Source organism: Scylla paramamosain, unplaced genomic scaffold, assembly GCF_035594125.1.
Source record: "Scylla paramamosain isolate STU-SP2022 unplaced genomic scaffold, ASM3559412v1 Contig5, whole genome shotgun sequence".
NCBI lineage: Eukaryota > Metazoa > Arthropoda > Malacostraca > Decapoda > Portunidae > Scylla > Scylla paramamosain.
The window spans coordinates 1,407,503-1,425,000 of NW_026973670.1; the positions used below are offsets into that span (position 1 = coordinate 1,407,503).

At 43.3% G+C, this 17,498-nt stretch overlaps 2 protein-coding genes across 33 annotated transcripts in view; one reads left to right on the top strand and one right to left on the bottom strand.

Moving 5' to 3' along the window:
* LOC135096592 (uncharacterized) overlaps positions 1–17,498 on the bottom strand; it is an 88,594-nt gene that overhangs the window by 40,144 nt on the left and 30,952 nt on the right. For 17 of the 28 annotated variants that reach the window (XR_010264837.1, XR_010264838.1, XR_010264839.1 and 14 more), the window contains one exon: positions 11,068–11,210. The exons of 1 other annotated variant lie outside the window; for it this stretch is intronic. The gene's annotated coding sequence lies outside the window, so the exon portion shown is untranslated. Of the gene's footprint in view, positions 1–371; positions 532–10,163; positions 10,370–10,995; positions 11,211–17,498 lie in introns of all 28 variants that reach the window. 10 more of the 28 variants (XM_063998218.1, XM_063998215.1, XM_063998220.1 and 7 more) reach the window with 8 other exon arrangements.
* The window catches only part of LOC135096588 (uncharacterized), a 72,614-nt gene that overhangs the window by 39,243 nt on the left and 15,873 nt on the right, over positions 1–17,498 (top strand). For all 5 annotated transcript variants that reach the window (XM_063998183.1, XM_063998180.1, XM_063998179.1 and 2 more), the window contains one exon: positions 15,858–17,498. This exon is cut by the window's right edge and continues 432 nt beyond it. In XM_063998183.1, coding sequence (XP_063854253.1) covers positions 15,897–17,498 — 1,602 coding nt within the window. In that variant the 5' untranslated portion in view covers positions 15,858–15,896. The remainder of the gene's footprint in view (positions 1–15,857) is intronic.

Here is a 17,498-nt window from a genome sequence, read left to right on the forward strand (position 1 = left end):
CCAGACAACCAGGGAGTGGAAATTACGTATGACTGGCGGCGACGAGTATTGCTGCGTGTTGTGTTGTGACTGATAGGTATTTCACAAATTTTGGCATGGAAAGAATTGGAATGGACAATTGAAAATATGTGCTTGTAATATCTGTGGTGTGAAAAATAAGCTCCAAAGCCCTGAGGTGATAAATGTTGCTTTAGAATTTGACATGATATGGATCACTGAAATTAAGTAACGTTAATTAGTAGCTTGCTTGGTTTTGATTTATATATGAATAAAAGTAAACAAAATAGTCGGAGAGGAGGAATTATGATGTTGGTGAAGTGTGCGTTGGTGCCATATATCACATGTGCCAACATTGCAGCAGAAGGACAAACATGGGTCGAGCTGTCCTGCTGCCCTGGGATGAGGCTTGGCGCCATGTATATCCCACCGGTCGACTCGCCCTACCACGACCCGGTGCTGCTGTGGGAGGGGCAGGTGACCGACTGTGACGGTGCCATAGTGGTCGCTGACTTGAACGCACGTGTGGGTTGCCTACCAAGTACAAATATAAACGGAAAGAGATGTGAATATAATGGTGTGAAAGATCTTATAAGTAATTCCATGGGCCGGACAATACCCAACATGTGTGAAGAGAAAGAAATGGTAGTTGCTAATCATTTGAAATATGACGGAAAGCAGCGAGGAGGGAATTTATCTTTTAGGCGTAATGATCGCTGGACATCGGAAATCGACCTGTGTTTATCGACCTGTGTTTAGTTAAGTATAGCAGTTTGAATGTCCTGAAAGACTTATGTACAAGCCAAGTTATGTCGTGCTCAGATCATGCGCCACTCACTCTAACAATTAACACTGACGTTTTTAAATGAGTAATGCCATCACGGCTACTTGAGCGCGCCAGTAACTTGGGTCGGACGCTCACACACAGTCCCTAGCTGCACCACTAATATCGCGACAGGCCTGCACCATGACAAAGTGGATATAGAAGCGTTCGTGACGAGGATGGCGCTGTGTGAGCCGCCAACCCTGGGCGTGGTGAATGAGGAAAGTGTGCAGGACGTGGTTAAGGAAAGCTGCAGGGAAGTTAATGGAATAGCAAAGGAGTGTAAAAAGACGAATGTTGCGCGTGAGGGAAGTGTAGACCTAAAAAGGAAAAGACTCATGGAGGAAAATGACTGTGGGAAAATTTGGAAAGCAATTAACTGGAAAGATGAAATTAGTAGTAATGAAGGCAGTACCCAGCCTACTGAGAGTCAATTAAAGATTTTTTTTGAGGAATTGTTGAATCCAGTGATGGAGGAAGTTGGAGAGGTAAACTTTGAGCAGGCACCAAGTATTCCCATTGTGGATGATCCTTTCACGTTTAGAGAGGTGGAAACAGCTGTGAGAGGGATTGATAAAAAGAAAAGTTTTGTTGGAATAAGTCCTGCCCTATTAATGAACTTACCTATGAACTGGTTGATGTTTTTTCTTACAATGTTCAATGTAATTTTTGATAGTTTGTGTTTCCCACTAGCCTGGTGCTATAGTAAGTTAAGTGTATTATTTAATTGTGGTGATCGCATGCTTTGTGATAACTACAGAGGTGTTAGTATAATGGACACCCTAGCTAAACTCTATGACACACTTATTATCAATAGATTGAAAATGTGGATGGATGTGGACAATTGTCAAGCAGGAGCAATGGAGGGAAGAGGATGCCTAGAGCAGATATTTACACTGAGATTATTGTGTGATTATGTAAAATACAAGAAATTGAAGTTATATGTATTATTTATAGACTATCGTAAAGCATACGATAAAGTACCGAGGTCCAGGCTGATAGAATGCTTAAGATCAATAGGATGTGGAAGAAGGATGTTAAAAGCAATTTATGTTATGTATCGCTGCACACGTAACGTGCTTAAGAGTGCCACGGTGGAGTCGTCAGTGGGAGTAAGGCAAGGCTCACCTTCCAGCTGTCTAATGTTTGTGATTTACATTAACCAGATGATTCGTATGCTGAAGGAACAAATAGCAACTAACAGCTACTTGGGCGCACTGCACACAACATCTCGGGATATGTGCATCAGGAAACTCAGAGTTGTCATCGATTATTGCAATGATTATGGAATTGTTCCTAATGAGGACTAAATTATTTTTTTTGTTTGAAATATCACTCGTTGTGATAAAGTTCCATTAAAGATCGAGGAACACGTTATTAAGTACTGTGACAGATACAAGTTTTTAAGGGCCTGGTTTACCGACAGCGGTTGTATGAAGGACGTGGTGTCACTACACGAGGCAAAGTGTCAGTCAGTCGTCAACAAATTTTCTATAATTCGTGCCTCGAACCCTGATATGCCTCAGTGTTATAAGCGACTTGTTTTTGACGCGGCTGTGTTGGCTGAACTGAGATACAGCTGCAAGACGTGGCTGACAGACGGCTGTGTGTCACTCACCAGTCAGTACAATAAACTTATGAAATGTCTCCTGGACGTGACAAATAACACAAGCTCAAACTTATGTCATGTTGAATCGAGAATTAAGCCAGTTTACCATACTGTCTGTGCCCGACGGAAACGTTTCTTGGAGAGGAAGCTGACTCTATCTACTCGACAGAAGTGAACCATTTCATCTTGTATTTAGTTGATGCAGAGAAGCTAACACCCCTGGTTATAAGTTTATCCAGAGCGCCATACAGTATGATAATCATGTAAATCCTCTTGACAGAATAATTAATTTAATTACCAATAAGCCACAAGACGCAACAAAGTATCACACATATAAAACAATATTGAATTCTAGTCTTGGTGTCCATAATATTTATTCAGATTACATATATGTCCTTGATTTTACACGTTTGGCGTTTACTAGAATTCGACTGATGTCTCATGACTTAAAGATCGAGACCGGCCGTTGGAGTCGCATCTCGCGGGACTTGCGCGTGTGTGCATGTGACGGGCAGGCAACACAGACTGACCAACATGTACTGCTGGAGTGCGTACTGACGAGACAGGTCAGCCAAAAATATATGATAAGCAAACAAAATTTAGACGAGTTATTTAAAGAAACAGAAGACGTAAATGTCTTATGTAGGTACGTGTGTGAAGTGTTGAATAGTTATAGGACCTAAAAATAAAACAATACTTAATTAGAACTACATATTGCATTAATATTGGTCAAATTGTGTTAGACGTTATGCTGAGTTATGTATCTATGTTAGTTATAGCATTACTGCTAGTAAGTGCTTGCTAATGCTGGTTACTTTGCATCGCCTAATTCTTAAACAATACTTAGGTGAAAGTGTTGTTATTTATGTTTGTAAATGTATGATTCTTTATTTGGACCACTGGCAAATTTTGTACCTTTCACTTTACTGTATGAATAATTTCTTTGGTCAGTAAAAGTAACTAACTATCACGTTGGGCGGCGGGTGACCGGACCCTCGCATACGACGCAGGAGGTAGTTGCGTTCGTACGTTTGCACGGCAGCACACATTATCCTTTATGTGTCGACACGCACTCGCTAAATGTGTTCACAAGTACAACAATCTCACCAGGGCGAGCCTAAAACTAAAAACTAAGAGTTGAAAACTGAAAAAACCGAGGTCACTATCAATAGGGGGCGGGGAAGGCAGGAAGGCCAACATGCTGGCCGAGGCTGCTCTAGAGCGCCTAAGGTCACACGTTCTTTCCTTTTCCATGTGTGTGTGTGTGTGTGTGTGTGTGTGTGTGTGTGTGTGTGTGTGTGTGTGTGTGTGTGTTATAACAAGAGAAGTGGCATTAAAATACACATAATTTACTGACAAGCATTGCACGACAACATTACTGCCGTGATTAAAAGTACTCCTGTAAAATACTACATGGCATCATACAAGCCAGGCAGAAGGGGAGCGAGGCCCAGCGACCTTGAAAACACCTGAGTGACTGACAAGAGAGAGAGAGAGAGAGAGAGAGAGAGAGAGAGAGAGAGAGAGAGAGAGAGAGAGAGAGAGAGAGAGAGAGAGAGAGAGAGTGAATAGTGCACTGTACAATTTTTTGTTTATTTCCGTGAATAAATTACGGTGTCCATGAATAGTATTTTTATCTGTAATCCAGCACACACACACACACACACACACACACACACACACACACACACACTGATAACGATAAAAATAATAAAAAAAATATGAATCAAGGAAAGATGGTAAAGCGGACAATGAGGGTTGCAAGGAAGTAGTAGTAGTAGTAGTAGTAGTAGCAGTAGTAGTAGTAGTAGTAGTGGTAGTAGTAGTAGTAGTAGTAGTAGTAGTAGTAGTAATAGTAGTAGTAATAGTACTAGTAGTAACAGAAGCAGAAGTAACAGTAGTCGTAATAATAATTATAGTAGTAGTAGTAGTAGTAATAGTAGTAGTATTCATAATAATATTAAAAGTAGTCGTAATAATAATATCCGTAATAATACTAGTAGAAGTAGTAGTAGTAACAGTAATCGTAATAATAATAGTAGTAGTAGTAGTAGAGTAGTAGTAGTAGTAGTAGTAGTAGTAGTAGTATTAGTACTAGAAGTAATAGTAGTAGTAGTAGTAGTAGTAGTAGTAGTAGTAGTAGTAGTAGTAGTAATAGTAGTAGTAGTAGCAGTAGTAGAAGTAGAACGACTATTAGTAGTAGTAGTTTTTTTTTCTTTTATGTAGGAGTGACAATGGCCAAGGGCAACAAAAATATAATAAAAAAAATGCCTACTGAAATGCCAGTCCCATCAAAAGGTCAAAGCAGTGGTCAAAAATTGCTGAATAAGTGTCTTGAAACCTCTCTCTTGAAGGAATTCAAGTCTTAGGAAGGTGGAAATATAGAAGCTGGCAGGGAGTTCCAGAGTTTACCAGAGAAAGGGATGAATGATTGAGAATACTGGTTAACTCTTGCGTGAGAGAGGTGGACAGAATAGGGGTGAGAGAAAGAAGAAAGTCTTTTGCAGCGAGGCCGCGGAAGGAGGGGAGGCATGCAGTTAGCAACATCAGAAGAGCAGTTAGCATGAAAATAGCGGTAGAAGACAACTAGATATGCAACATTACGGTGGTGAGAGAGAAGCTGAAGACAGTCAGTTAGAGGAGAGGAGTTGATGAGACGAAAAGCTTTTGATTCCACTCTGTCTAGAAGAGCAGTATGAGTGGAACCTTCCTAGACATGTGAAGCATACTCCATACATAGACGGATAAGGCCCTTGTACAGAGTTACCAGCTGGGGAGGTGAGAAAAACATGCGGAGAGGTCTCAGAACACCTAACTTCATAGAAGCTGTTTTAGCTAGAGATGAGGTGTGAAGTTTCCAGTTCAGATTATAAGTAAAGGACAGACCGAGGATGTTCAGTGTAAAAGAAGGGGACAGATGTGTGTCATTGAAGAAGAGGGGATAGTTGTCTGGAAGGTTGTGTCGAGTTGATAGATGGAGGAATTGAGTTTTTGAGGCATTGAACAATACCAAGTTTGCCCTGCCTCAATCAGAAATTTTAGAAAGATCAGAAGGCAAGCATTCTGTGGCTTCCCTGCGTGATATGTTTACCTCCTGAAGGGTTGGACGTCTATGAAAAGACGTGGAAAAGTGCAGGGTGGTATCATCAGCGTACGAGTGGATAGGACAAGAAGTTTGGTTTAGAAGATCATTAATGAATAATAAGAAGGGAGGGGACAGGACAGAACCCTGAGGAACACCACTGTTAATAGATTTAGTAGATGAACAGTGACCGTCTACCACAGCAGTAATAGAACGGTCAAAAAGGAAACTTGAAATGAAGTTACAGAGAGAAGGATAGAAGCCGTACGAGGGTAGTTTGTAAATGAAAGCTTTGTGCCAGACTCTATTAAAAGCTTTTGATATGTCCAAGGCAACAGCAAAAGTTTCACCAAAATCTCTAAAGGAGGATGACCAAGACTCAGTAAAGAAAGCCAGAAGATCACTAGTAGAGCGGCCTTGACGGAACCCATACTGGCGATCAGATACAAGGTTGTGAAATGATAGATGTTTAAGAATCTTCCTGTTGAGGATCGATTCAAAAACTTTAGATCGGCATTAAATTAAACCAACAGGACGGTAGTTTGAGGGACTAGAACGGTCACCCTTTTTAGGAACAGGTTGAATGCAGGCAAACTGCCAGCAAGAAGGAAAGGTAGATGTTGACAGACAGAGCTGAAAGAGTTTGACTAGGCAAGGTGCAAGCAAGGAGGCACAGTTTCGGAGAACAATAGGAGGGACCCCATCAGGTCCATAAGCCTTCCAAGATTTAGGCCAGCGAGGGCATGGAAAACATCATTGCGAAGAATTTTAATAGGTGGCATGAAGTAGTCAGAGGGTGGAGGAGAGGGAGGAACAAGCCCAGAATCGTTCAAGGTAGAGTTTTTTAGCAAAGGTTTGAGCAAAGAGTTCAGCTTTAGAAAATTATGTGATAGCAGTGGTGCCATCTGGTTGAAATAGAGGAGGGAAAGAAGAAGAAGCAAAGTTATTGGAATATTTTTGGCTAGATAACAGAAATCACGAGGGGATTTAGATCTTGAAAAGTTTTGACATTTTCTGTTAATGAAGGAGTTTTTGGCTAGTTGGAGAACAGACTTGGCATGGTTCCGGGCAGAAATATAAAGTGCATGAGATTCTGGTGATGGAAGGCTTAAGTACCTTTTGAGGGCCACCTCTCTATCATGTATAGCACGAGAACAAGCTGTGTTAAACCAAGGTTTAAAAGGTTTAGGACGAGAAAAAGAGTGAGGAATGTACGCCTCCATGCCAGACACTATCACCTCTGTTATGCGCTCAGCACACAAAGACGGGTCTCTGACACGGAAGCAGTAGTCATTCCAAGGAAAATCAGCAAAATACCTCCTCAGGTCCCCCCAACTGGCAGAGGCAAAACGCAAGAGGCACCTTCGCTTAAGGGGATCCTGAGGAGGGATTGGAGCGATAGGACAAGATAAAGATATGAGATTGTGATCGGAGGAGCCCAACGGAGAAGAAAGGGTGACAGCATAAGCAGAAGGATTAGAGGTCAGGAAAAGGTCAAGAATGTTGGGCGTATCTCCAAGACGGTCAGGAATACGAGTAGGGTGTTGCACCAATTGCTCTAGGTCATGGAGGATAGCAAAGTTGTAGGCTAGTTCACCAGGATGGTCAGTGAAGGGAGAGGAAAGCCAAAGCTGGTGGTGAACATTGAAGTCTCCAAGAATGGAGATCTCTGCAAAAAGGAAGAGGGTCAGAATGTGCTCCATTTTGGAAGTTAAGTAGTCAAAGAATTTCTTATAGTCAGAGGAGTTAGGAGAGAGGTATACAGCACAGACAAATTTAGTATGAGAGTGACTGTAGTCGTGGCCAGATGGTGGAAAACTCGGAAGATTCAAGAGCGTGGGCACGAGAGCAGGTTAAGTCATTGCGCACGTAAACGCAGCATCCAGCTTTGGATCGAAAAAGAGGATAGAGAAAGTAGGAGGAAACAGAAAAGGGGCTACTGTCAGTTGCCTCAGACACCTGAGTTTCAATGAGGAAAAGAAGATGAGGTTTAGAAGAGGAGAGGTGGTGTGTTCTACAGATTGAAAATTAGATCTTAGACCGCGAATGTTGCAGAAGTTAATGAGGAAAAAGTTGAGGGGGGTGTCAGGACACTTAGGGTCGTCGACAGAAAGGCAGTCCGACCTGGGGACATTTTTGGTCCCCTCCCCAGATGGGGACTCCGAGGCTGGTGTAGGAGTCGCCATGATTATTTTAAAATGTTAGAGTGAAGGGTGTGTGTGTTATTAGGTGCTTGTAGTTTTGTGTGGAGGAAGAGAGTTGTCTTTAGAGGGCAGGCTGTGACTGCCCCCTTGTGTTGTGAGACACAAAGGGAAACGTTCAGTGAGGTCACAGCTGGGTTTAATGATAAGTTCACAGCACCCCCTGAACAGTGCTGCACACCTCACTGGGAGTAATTATCGTTTCGGCAGGTAGTAACAGTTAACAGAAGTAAGCATAGTAGAAGACAGAGAGGGTTGCAAGGAAGTAGTAGTAGTAGTTGTAGTAGTAGTAGTAGTAGTAGTAGTAGTAGTAGTAGTAGTAGTAGTAGTAATAGTAGTAGTAGTAGTAGTAGTAGTAGTGGTAGTAGTAATAGAAACAGTAGTAACAGTACTCGTGAAAGTAATTATAGTAGTAGTAGTAATAGTAGTAGTATTCATAATAGTACTAAAACTAGTCGTAATATTAATAGTCGTAGTAATACTAGTAAAAGTAGTAGTAGTATCAGTAATCATAATAATAGTAGTAGTAGTAGTAGTAGAGTAGTAGTAATAGTAGTAGTAGTAGTAGTAGTAGTAGTAGAGCTAATATTAGTATTAGTAGCAGTAGCAGAAGTAGAACGAGTATTAGTATAAGTAGTAATAGTAACAAAAGTAAGCATAGTAGCAGTAGTAATTGTAGTAGTAGGAGGAGTAGTATGTAGTATTAGTATTAGTAGTAGTAGTAGTAGTAGTAGTAGTAGTAGTAGTAGTAATAATAGAAGCAGCAGTAGTAGTAATACTAGTAGTAGCAGTATTAATAATAGTAGTAACAGAATTGTAGTAGCACTAGTAATTGTAGTAGTAGTAATAGTAGTAGTACTAGTAGCAGTAGTAGTAGTAACAGTAGAAGTAGCAGCAGTAGCAGTAGTAGTAGCAGCATTTATGTAGAGCGAGTGTGAGGTGCGGTTCACACCAGCCAGTCACTGTCACCGCCGTCCGTGACGTCATGAGTGGGGGGGAGGGAGCGAGGAGAGCACCTCGTGTGTGGGCGGCGGAAAGGGGAAAGGAGCGTGAGGCGGGTGGGGGCCGGAAGGAGTGGATGGTGGGTGGGGGGCGGAAAGGGGCGGCTGGCAGGCTGGGCGCATAGTAGAAGACAGAGAAGGTTGCAAGGAACTAGTAGTAGTAGTAGTAGTAGTAGTAGTAGTAGTAGTAGTAGTAGTAGTAGTAGTAGTAGTAGAAGTAGTAGTAGTAGTAATAGTAGTAGTAGTAGTAGTAGTAGTAGTAGTAGTAGTAGTAGTAATAGAAACAATAGTAACAGTACTCGTGAAAGTAATTATAGTAGTAGTAGTAATAGTAGTAGTATTCATAATAGTACTAAAAGTAGTCGTAATATTAATAGTCGTAGCAATACTAGTAAAATTAGTAGTAGTAACACTAATCATAATAATAGTAGTAGTAGTAGTAGTAGAGTAGTAGTAATAGTAGTAGTAGTAGTAGAAGTAGTAGTAGTAGTAGTAGTAGTAGAGCTAATATTAGTATTAGTAGCAGTAGTAGAAGTAGAACGAGTACTAGTATAAGTAGTAATAGTAACAGAAGTAAGCATAGTAGCAGTAGTAATTGTAGTAATAGTAGGAGTAGTATGTAGTAGTAGTAGTAGTAGTAGTAGTAGTAGTAGTAGTAGTAGTAGTAGTAATAGTAGTAGTAATAGTAGAAGCAGCAGTAGTAGTAATACTAGTAGTAGCAGTATTAATAATAGTAGGAACAGAATTGTAGTAGCACTAGTAATTGTAGTAGTAGTAATAGTAGTAGTACTAGTAGCAGTAGTAGTAGTAGCAGTAGAAGTAGCAGCAGTAGCAGTAGTAGCAGCAGCATTTAGGTAGAGCGAGTGTGAGGTGCGGTTCACACCAGCCAGTCACTGTCACCGCCGTCCGTGACGTCATGAGTGGGGGGGAGGGAGCGAGGAGAGCACCTCGTGTGTGGGCGGCGGAAAGGGGAAAGGAGCGTGAGGCGGGTGGGGGCCGGAAGGAGTGGATGGTGGGTGGGGGGGCGGGAAGGGGCGGCTGGCAGGCGGGGAGTGGGAAGGAGTGGGTTGCTGGTAGGGGCCTGGCAGGAGTGGGTGGCGATAGGGTGTTTGGAAGGAGTGGGTTGAGGGTAGGGGGGGAGGGAGGGGGAGGAGATAAGGACAGGAAGGCGTGCTGGCAGGTAGTGGCCGTGAAGGGGCTGCTGGCTATTGGGCGGCCAGAAGTGCTGGCGGAAGTGAGAAGGAGTGGCTGGCGGGTGGTGGGGAGATAGGTGGGGGGGGAACGAGGCGTCTCGGACAGACACAACAAGATGGCGTCTGTCTGAGAAGGTGTCAAGCTTAGTTTCCCGAGCCAGCGGCATGATGGGACTAACAAAACACCAGCAGGATTTCTTTCATGCACATGTACACAACACACGTGTGGCTGTACACCTGGCGGCTACTCAACACACCTGGTACACTACTGGTAGCACACTTCAGGGAGGGCTTGGCCAATCCTGGTTATCTTGACCACCACTAAGTCTTTGAGGAGGAACACAATGCGATACACACGCGCACCACACAAGATACGCCGCCACACTGGCTGCAGACTGAGCGGCGTCCCTTTGGCTCAGTGTTTCCAGGCCGTTCGGTACTTGAGCGACACACAAAGGTCTACCTAATATACAGGGACTTGTTCAACCAACGAACACACTCATATCCAAAAAAAAAATAAATAAATAAAATAAATAATATGAAATAAATAAATTAAATAAATAAAATTAATTAATAATGAAATTATACTAAATTATTAAAATTACTATTACTTCACTCTTACTACTACTATTACTACTACTAGTACTACTACTACTACTATTGTGTGTGTGTTATATTATTGATAGCAATCATAGTAACAATATAAGAACAAGAACTACTACTAGTACTATTATTACTACTATTACTACTACTATTATTACTACTACTATTACTAATATTAATGCTACTACTGCAGCTGTTTTAGCAACAATTCTTAAGGCAATAACATTAATATTCATATAGTCGTAGTAGCAGCAATAGTAGTAGTAGTAGTAGTAGTAGTAGTAGTAGTAGTAGTAGTAGTAGTAGTAGTAGTAGTAGTAGTAAAAGTAGTAGTAGTGAGAAATCGCGAATACTACCTCTACCACAACTACTACTACTTTTTCTACTACTACTACTACTACTACTACTACTACTACTACTACTACTACTACTACTACTACAACTACTACTACTACTACTACTACTATTACAACTACTACTACACACGCCTGCTTATGAAGGTCGTGAACAATTTCATCTGGTACAAACGTAGCTGTGATGCGAGCAATGGCGAGTCACCTTGGTGGATCCCTGTCAAAGTGTCTTCTGAATTGTCTTTGCACTTCTTTGACATTTTCGTGCCTCCAGTAACACTTTATGACAGATGTTCTTCCTTCACAGCTTACTCTTACTTCTGACATTACTATTTTGCCCAACTGTTTCTGAAAAAAAAATACATTCAATGAATTATAGCGAGTCAAACAGTGAGTACATTTTTGGATGACTCTCTCTCGTTCTCTCTCTCTCTCTCTCTCTCTCTCTCTCTCTCTCTCTCTCTCTCTCTCTCTCTGTCTGTCTGTCTGTCTGTCTCTCTGTTTATACAGATAGATACAGATAGATAGATGTACACAGGTACAGACTTGTGCTTGTGGAGTATAAATGTAAGAGCATGGAGGAGGCAGTAGACACCTGCCGAAACGATAATTACTCCCAGTGAGGTCTAAAGCACTGTTCAGGGGGTGCTGTGAACTTATCATTAAACCCAGCTGTGACCTCACTGAACGTTTTCCTTTGTGTCTCACAACACAAGGGGGCAGTCACAGCCTGCCCTCTAAAGACAACTCTCTTCCTCCACACAAAACTACAAGCACCTAATAACACACACACCCTTCACTCTAACATTTTAAAATAATCATGGCGACTCCTACACCAGCCTCGGAGTCCCCATCTGGGGAGGGGACCATAAATGTCCCCAGGTCGGACTGCCTTTCCGTCGACGACCCTAAGTGTCTTGACACCCCCCTCAACTTTTTCTTCATTAACTTCTGCAACATTCGCGGTCTAAGATCTAATTTTCAATCTGTAGAACACCACCTCTCCTCTTCTAAACCTCATCTTCTTTTCCTCACTGAAACTCAGGTGTCTGAGGCAACTGACAGTAGCCCCTTTTCTGTTCCCTCCTACTTTCTCTATCCTCATTTTCGATCCAAAGCTGGATGCTGCGTTTATGTGCGCAATGACTTAACCTGCTCTCGTGCCCACGCTCTTGAATCTTCCGAGTTTTCCACCATCTGGCTACGACTACAGAGTCATTCTCATACTAAATTTATCTGTGCTGTATACCTCTCTCCTAACTCCTCTGACTATAAGAAATTCTTTGACTACTTAACTTCCAAAGTGGAGCACATTCTGACCCTCTTCCCTTTTGCAGAGATCTCCATTCTTGGAGACTTCAATGTTCACCACCAGCTTTGGCTTTCCTCTCCCTTCACTGACCATCCTGGTGAACTAGCCTACAACTTTGCTATCCTCCATGACCTAGAGCAATTGGTGCAACACCCTACTCGTATTCCTGACCGTCTTGGAGATACGCCCAACATTCTTGACCTTTTCCTGACCTCTAATCCTTCTGCTTATGCTGTCACCCTTTCTTCTCCGTTGGGCTCCTCCGATCACAATCTCATATCTTTATCTTGTCCTATCACTCCAATCCCTCCTCAGGATCCCCCTAAGCGAAGGTGCCTCTGGCGTTTTGCCTCTGCTAGTTGGGGGGACCTGAGGCGGTATTTTGCTGATTTTCCTTGGAATGACTACTGCTTCCGTGTCAGAGACCCGTCTTTGTGTGCTGAGCGCATAACAGAGGTGATAGTGTCTGGCATGGAGGCGTACATTCCTCACTCTTTTTCTCGTCCTAAACCTTCTAAACCTTGGTTTAACACAGCTTGTTCTCGTGCTATACATGATAGAGAGGTGGCCCACAAAAGGTACTTAAGCCTTCCTTCACCAGAATCTCATGCACTTTATATTTCTGCCCGGAACCATGCCAAGTCTGTTCTCCAACTAGCCAAAAACTCCTTCATTAACAGAAAATGTCAAAACCTTTCAAGATCTAACTCCCCTCGTGATTTCTGGCATCTAGCCAAAAATATCTCCAATAACTTTGCTTCTTCTTCTTTCCCTCCTCTACTTCAACCAGATGGCACCACTGCTATCACATCTATTTCTAAAGCTGAACTCTTTGCTCAAACCTTTGCTAAAAACTCTACCTTGGACGATTCTGGGCTTGTTCCTCCCTCTCCTCCACCCTCTGACTACTTCATGCCTCGTATTAAAATTCTTCGTAATGATGTTTTCCATGCCCTCGCTGGCCTAAACCCTCAGAAGGCTTATGGACCTGATGGGGTCCCTCCTATTGTTCTCCGAAACTGTGCCTCCGTGCTTGCACCTTGCCTAGTCAAACTCTTTCAGCTCTGTCTGTCAACATCTACCTTTCCTTCTTGCTGGAAGTTTGCCTACATTCAACCTGTTCCTAAAAAGGGTGACCGCTCTAATCCCTCAAACTACCGTCCTATTGCTTTAATTTCCTGCTTATCTAAAGTTTTTGAATCTATCCTCAACAGGAAGATTCTTAAACATCTATCACTTCACAACCTTCTATCTGATCGCCAGTATGGGTTCCGTCAAGGCCGCTCTACTGGTGATCTTCTGGCTTTCCTTACTGAGTCTTGGTCATCCTCTTTTAGAGATTTTGGTGAAACTTTTGCTGTTGCCTTGGACATATCAAAAGCCTTTGATAGAGTCTGGCACAAAGCTTTGATTTCCAAACTACCCTCCTACGGTTTCTATCCTTCTCTCTGTAACTTCATCTCAAGTTTCCTTTCTGACCGTTCTATTGCTGCTGTGGTAGACGGTCACTGTTCTTCTCCTAAATCTATTAACAGTGGTGTTCCTCAGGGTTCTGTCCTGTCACCCACTCTCTTCTTATTATTCATTAATGATCTTCTAAACCAAACTTCTTGTCCTATCCACTCCTATGCTGATGATACCACCCTGCACTTTTCCACGTCTTTTCATAGACGTCCAACCCTTCAGGAGGTAAACATATCACGCAGGGAAGCCACAGAACGCCTGACTTCTGATCTTTCTAAAATTTCTGATTGGGGCAGAGCAAACTTGGTATTGTTCAATGCCTCAAAAACTCAATTCCTCCATCTATCAACTCGACACAATCTTCCAGACAACTATCCCCTCTTCTTCAATGACACTCAACTATCCCCCTCTTCTACACTGAACATCCTTGGTCTGTCCTTTACTTATAATCTGAACTGGAAACTTCACATCTCATCTCTAGCTAAAACAGCTTCTATGAAGTTAGGTGTTCTGAGACGTCTCCGCCAGTTTTTCTCACCCCCCCAGCTGCTAACTCTGTACAAGGGCCTTATCCGTCCATGTATGGAGTATGCTTCACATGTCTGGGGGGGTTCCACTCATACTGCTGTTCTAGACAGGGTGGAATCAAAAGCTTTTCGTCTCATCAACTCCTCTCCTCTAACTGACTGTCTTCAGCCTCTCTCTCACCGCCGCAATGTTGCATCTCTAGCTGTCTTCTACCGCTATTTTCATGCTAACTGCTCTTCTGATCTTGCTAACTGCATGCCTCCCCTCCTTCCGCGGCCTCGCTGCACAAGACTTTCATCTTTCTCTCACTCCTATTCTGTCCACCTCTCTAACGCAAGAGTTAACCAGTATTCTCAATCATTCATCCCTTTCTCTGGTAAACTCTGGAATTCCTTGCCTGCTTCTGTATTTCCACCTTCCTATGACTTGAATTCCTTCAAGAGGGAGGTTTCAAGACACTTATCCACCAATTTTTGACCTCTGCTTTGACCCTTTTAGGGACTGGCATTTCAGTGGGCATTTTTTTTTATTAGATTTTTGTTGCCCTTGGCCAGTATCCTTCCTACATAAAAAAAAAAAAAAAAAAAAAAATGAAGCACAGTGTGTCTCTCCCCACAGGCACCTCCCGCCTCACGCCTTCCTCCCTCCCGTCTCCCTTCATTCATAAGTACTTCACATTATTATTAATACATCAAAATCTTGGACATAATGCAATATTCAAATTGGCAGAAAATGTTTCTCACACGAGAAGTAACAACGTTAACCTTATTTGTGCAATACTGACAACAATATTATTCACAAACAGTGTGACAAGTTGGACCAAAACTGTTGTGAACAGTTTGCCTCTTGATAGACAAAGTTCTTCTTACAACTGATAAAATGTTCAAACAAACAACAGGTTAAAAAGTAACCACTTCATCAACAAAAGCTGTGATTTTGATGCTATTTATTGCAGTCATCAAAAGTAACCACTTCATCAACAAAAGCTGTGATTTTGATGCTATTTATTGCAGTCATCAAAAGTAACCACTTCATCAACAAAAGCTGTGATTTTGATGCTATTTATTGCAGTCATCGCATTTGTTGTTGTTATTAGTATTATTGTTATCACTATCCTTTTGTTATTGTTATTATCATCATTATTTTATTATTATTTAAGTTAGTGTGAGACACTTGTATTAGTGTTTAGCTTCTCTGTAGCGGCGAGGTACTGTCGCTGTACAGTACAGTTCATTATGTTGTTGTACATTATAATTTGTTTGCACTCCTGCCCTCTGCTCTACTGTACAATACACCGTCAGAGAGCCTCGGCTCACGTGACTGTGTATTGTATGTACACCTTGAAATACTTTGTATTGTGCTCACCAATACAGGTTTGCTTACCTGCTTATTTACTTAACTACTTACTTACTGACTGACTGACTTACTTACTTACTTGCACACACACACACACACACACACACACACACAGTCAAGTCTTGCCTCGTGTTGTCTTGTCAAATGGTTTGGCCACAACACACGTGCCATGCCGTGTGCCACAGTGTCTCTTACTCCCATCCACCTCTTTGTCTTGTCCCCACATCCCGGTGCTCACGCCGGCCACTTCAAGGCTCAACTCCCTCCCTCCCGCACTCAGCCTTGCAGGCCACGTCTCTCCTGCCCTGCTCCTCACTCGGGAAATTTCTTTGCAGGCTGCTGGCGAGAGGAACTGCCGTCCCAAGCCCTCCACCATGGCCGCCGCTCCGAAAGTTTGCGTCCGTCGCATTAAGCTTATCTGTCTCATGGAGAACGCAGGCAAGGACGTCTTGACCTTCGTGTTGAAGCGCGGCGCGCTGAACGCCCCCGCCACGCCGCCGGGCCAGTCCCTCACTGACTACCTTGACAACTTCCCTGAAGACTCGACAGCCAACTATGGAAGGATGAGTAAAAAACAAAAGAAAGCAGCAGTGAACCACACCGACCGCCGCCAAGCACAACGCTTCCCTTTATGGGACAATTTTGACGTGACTTTGCTCTGCAAAGCAATAAAGCTGACGTGCGAAGGCCTGGCGAGAGATGGCGATCCCGAATGGGGGAACCAGAACACCCTGGAGGGATTGGTAACGAAAATCAAGGATGAGCGGAATGAACTCTTTCATGAAGTGAAATCTTTCAGCGAGGCAGAGTACCAGCACAAAGTCAACGAGTTAGAACACCTCTTTATCCGAGTCCTCGCCGCAGCCAAGACCAAATACTGCATTCCTGACGCAGAGGTGACACCCGTGCAGGACAACGCCCGGCAGGTCGCTGATACCTTCAGAAAAACAGGAATGGAGAAAGAAATTTTAAAAGATTATTTCAGTATCATGCACCAAGAATTTCTGAGAGACACTCAGACCCACCTCAAAACATCCTATGATCGAGTGCAAACCTTTGATCCTCTGTCCTTCCTTACCGACTCCCCAAAACACCATCATCACATCCAGGACATTTTCTGCAAGATGTCCCTCGTGGAAGGAAGAGGACACCGCCAACAGAGGCGAGACATCGACACTTGCGACGTGCTGACGGTGACGCGCCGCGCGGGACAGAATCCACAGCCGTCCACATCCTCATCGGCCACGCCGCCCACGCACGGCGCCAAGCCACAGCTCATCCTGATCAGGGGCGTGGCAGGAAGCGGCAAAACGACCCTGCTCACCTTCCTTGTCTCAGAGTGGCTTCAGGAGCCCGGCGCCTGCACCATCAAACACCTGGACGAGTACGACATCGTGGTGCGTGTCTTGTGCCGCGATAATGAAGGCCCATCTCTCCAGAACTTCCTCAAAGTGATCCTCCCAAACCATTTTGCTGTGATGGACGAACACCTCATCCCCCTCCTACAACAAAGCAAAGTTCTCTTCCTGATTGACGGCCTGGACGAACTGTCGCCAGGCAGTCCATCACACAGCCTTGTGAAGGACATCCTCTACATATCGAAATACTCGCCAGGCTTCACACTCGTCTGCACATCGCGTCCCGAAACAGTGCAAGACTTCCTGGCCAAATTACCTGATGGTTATGAGGTGTGGGACATGGAGATGAAAAGTGTTAGCCATGAACAAAGAATTCATTTTGTCATGAAGCATTACAACAGCTTCCCAGACAAGGGGGACAAAGACCCTGAGAGGCTTGAGTACCTCATGAAACACATTGGCTGGAAGGATTACCTCGGCCTGCCATTAAATCTATTGTTCGTGGCAACACTTTTCTACATCGATCAAGACAAGATCAAGATCACCACCACCCAGACCAGCCTGTACGTCACCATTCGAGACTGGTGCATAGAAAAACTGCAGGGCAGACTCACAGAT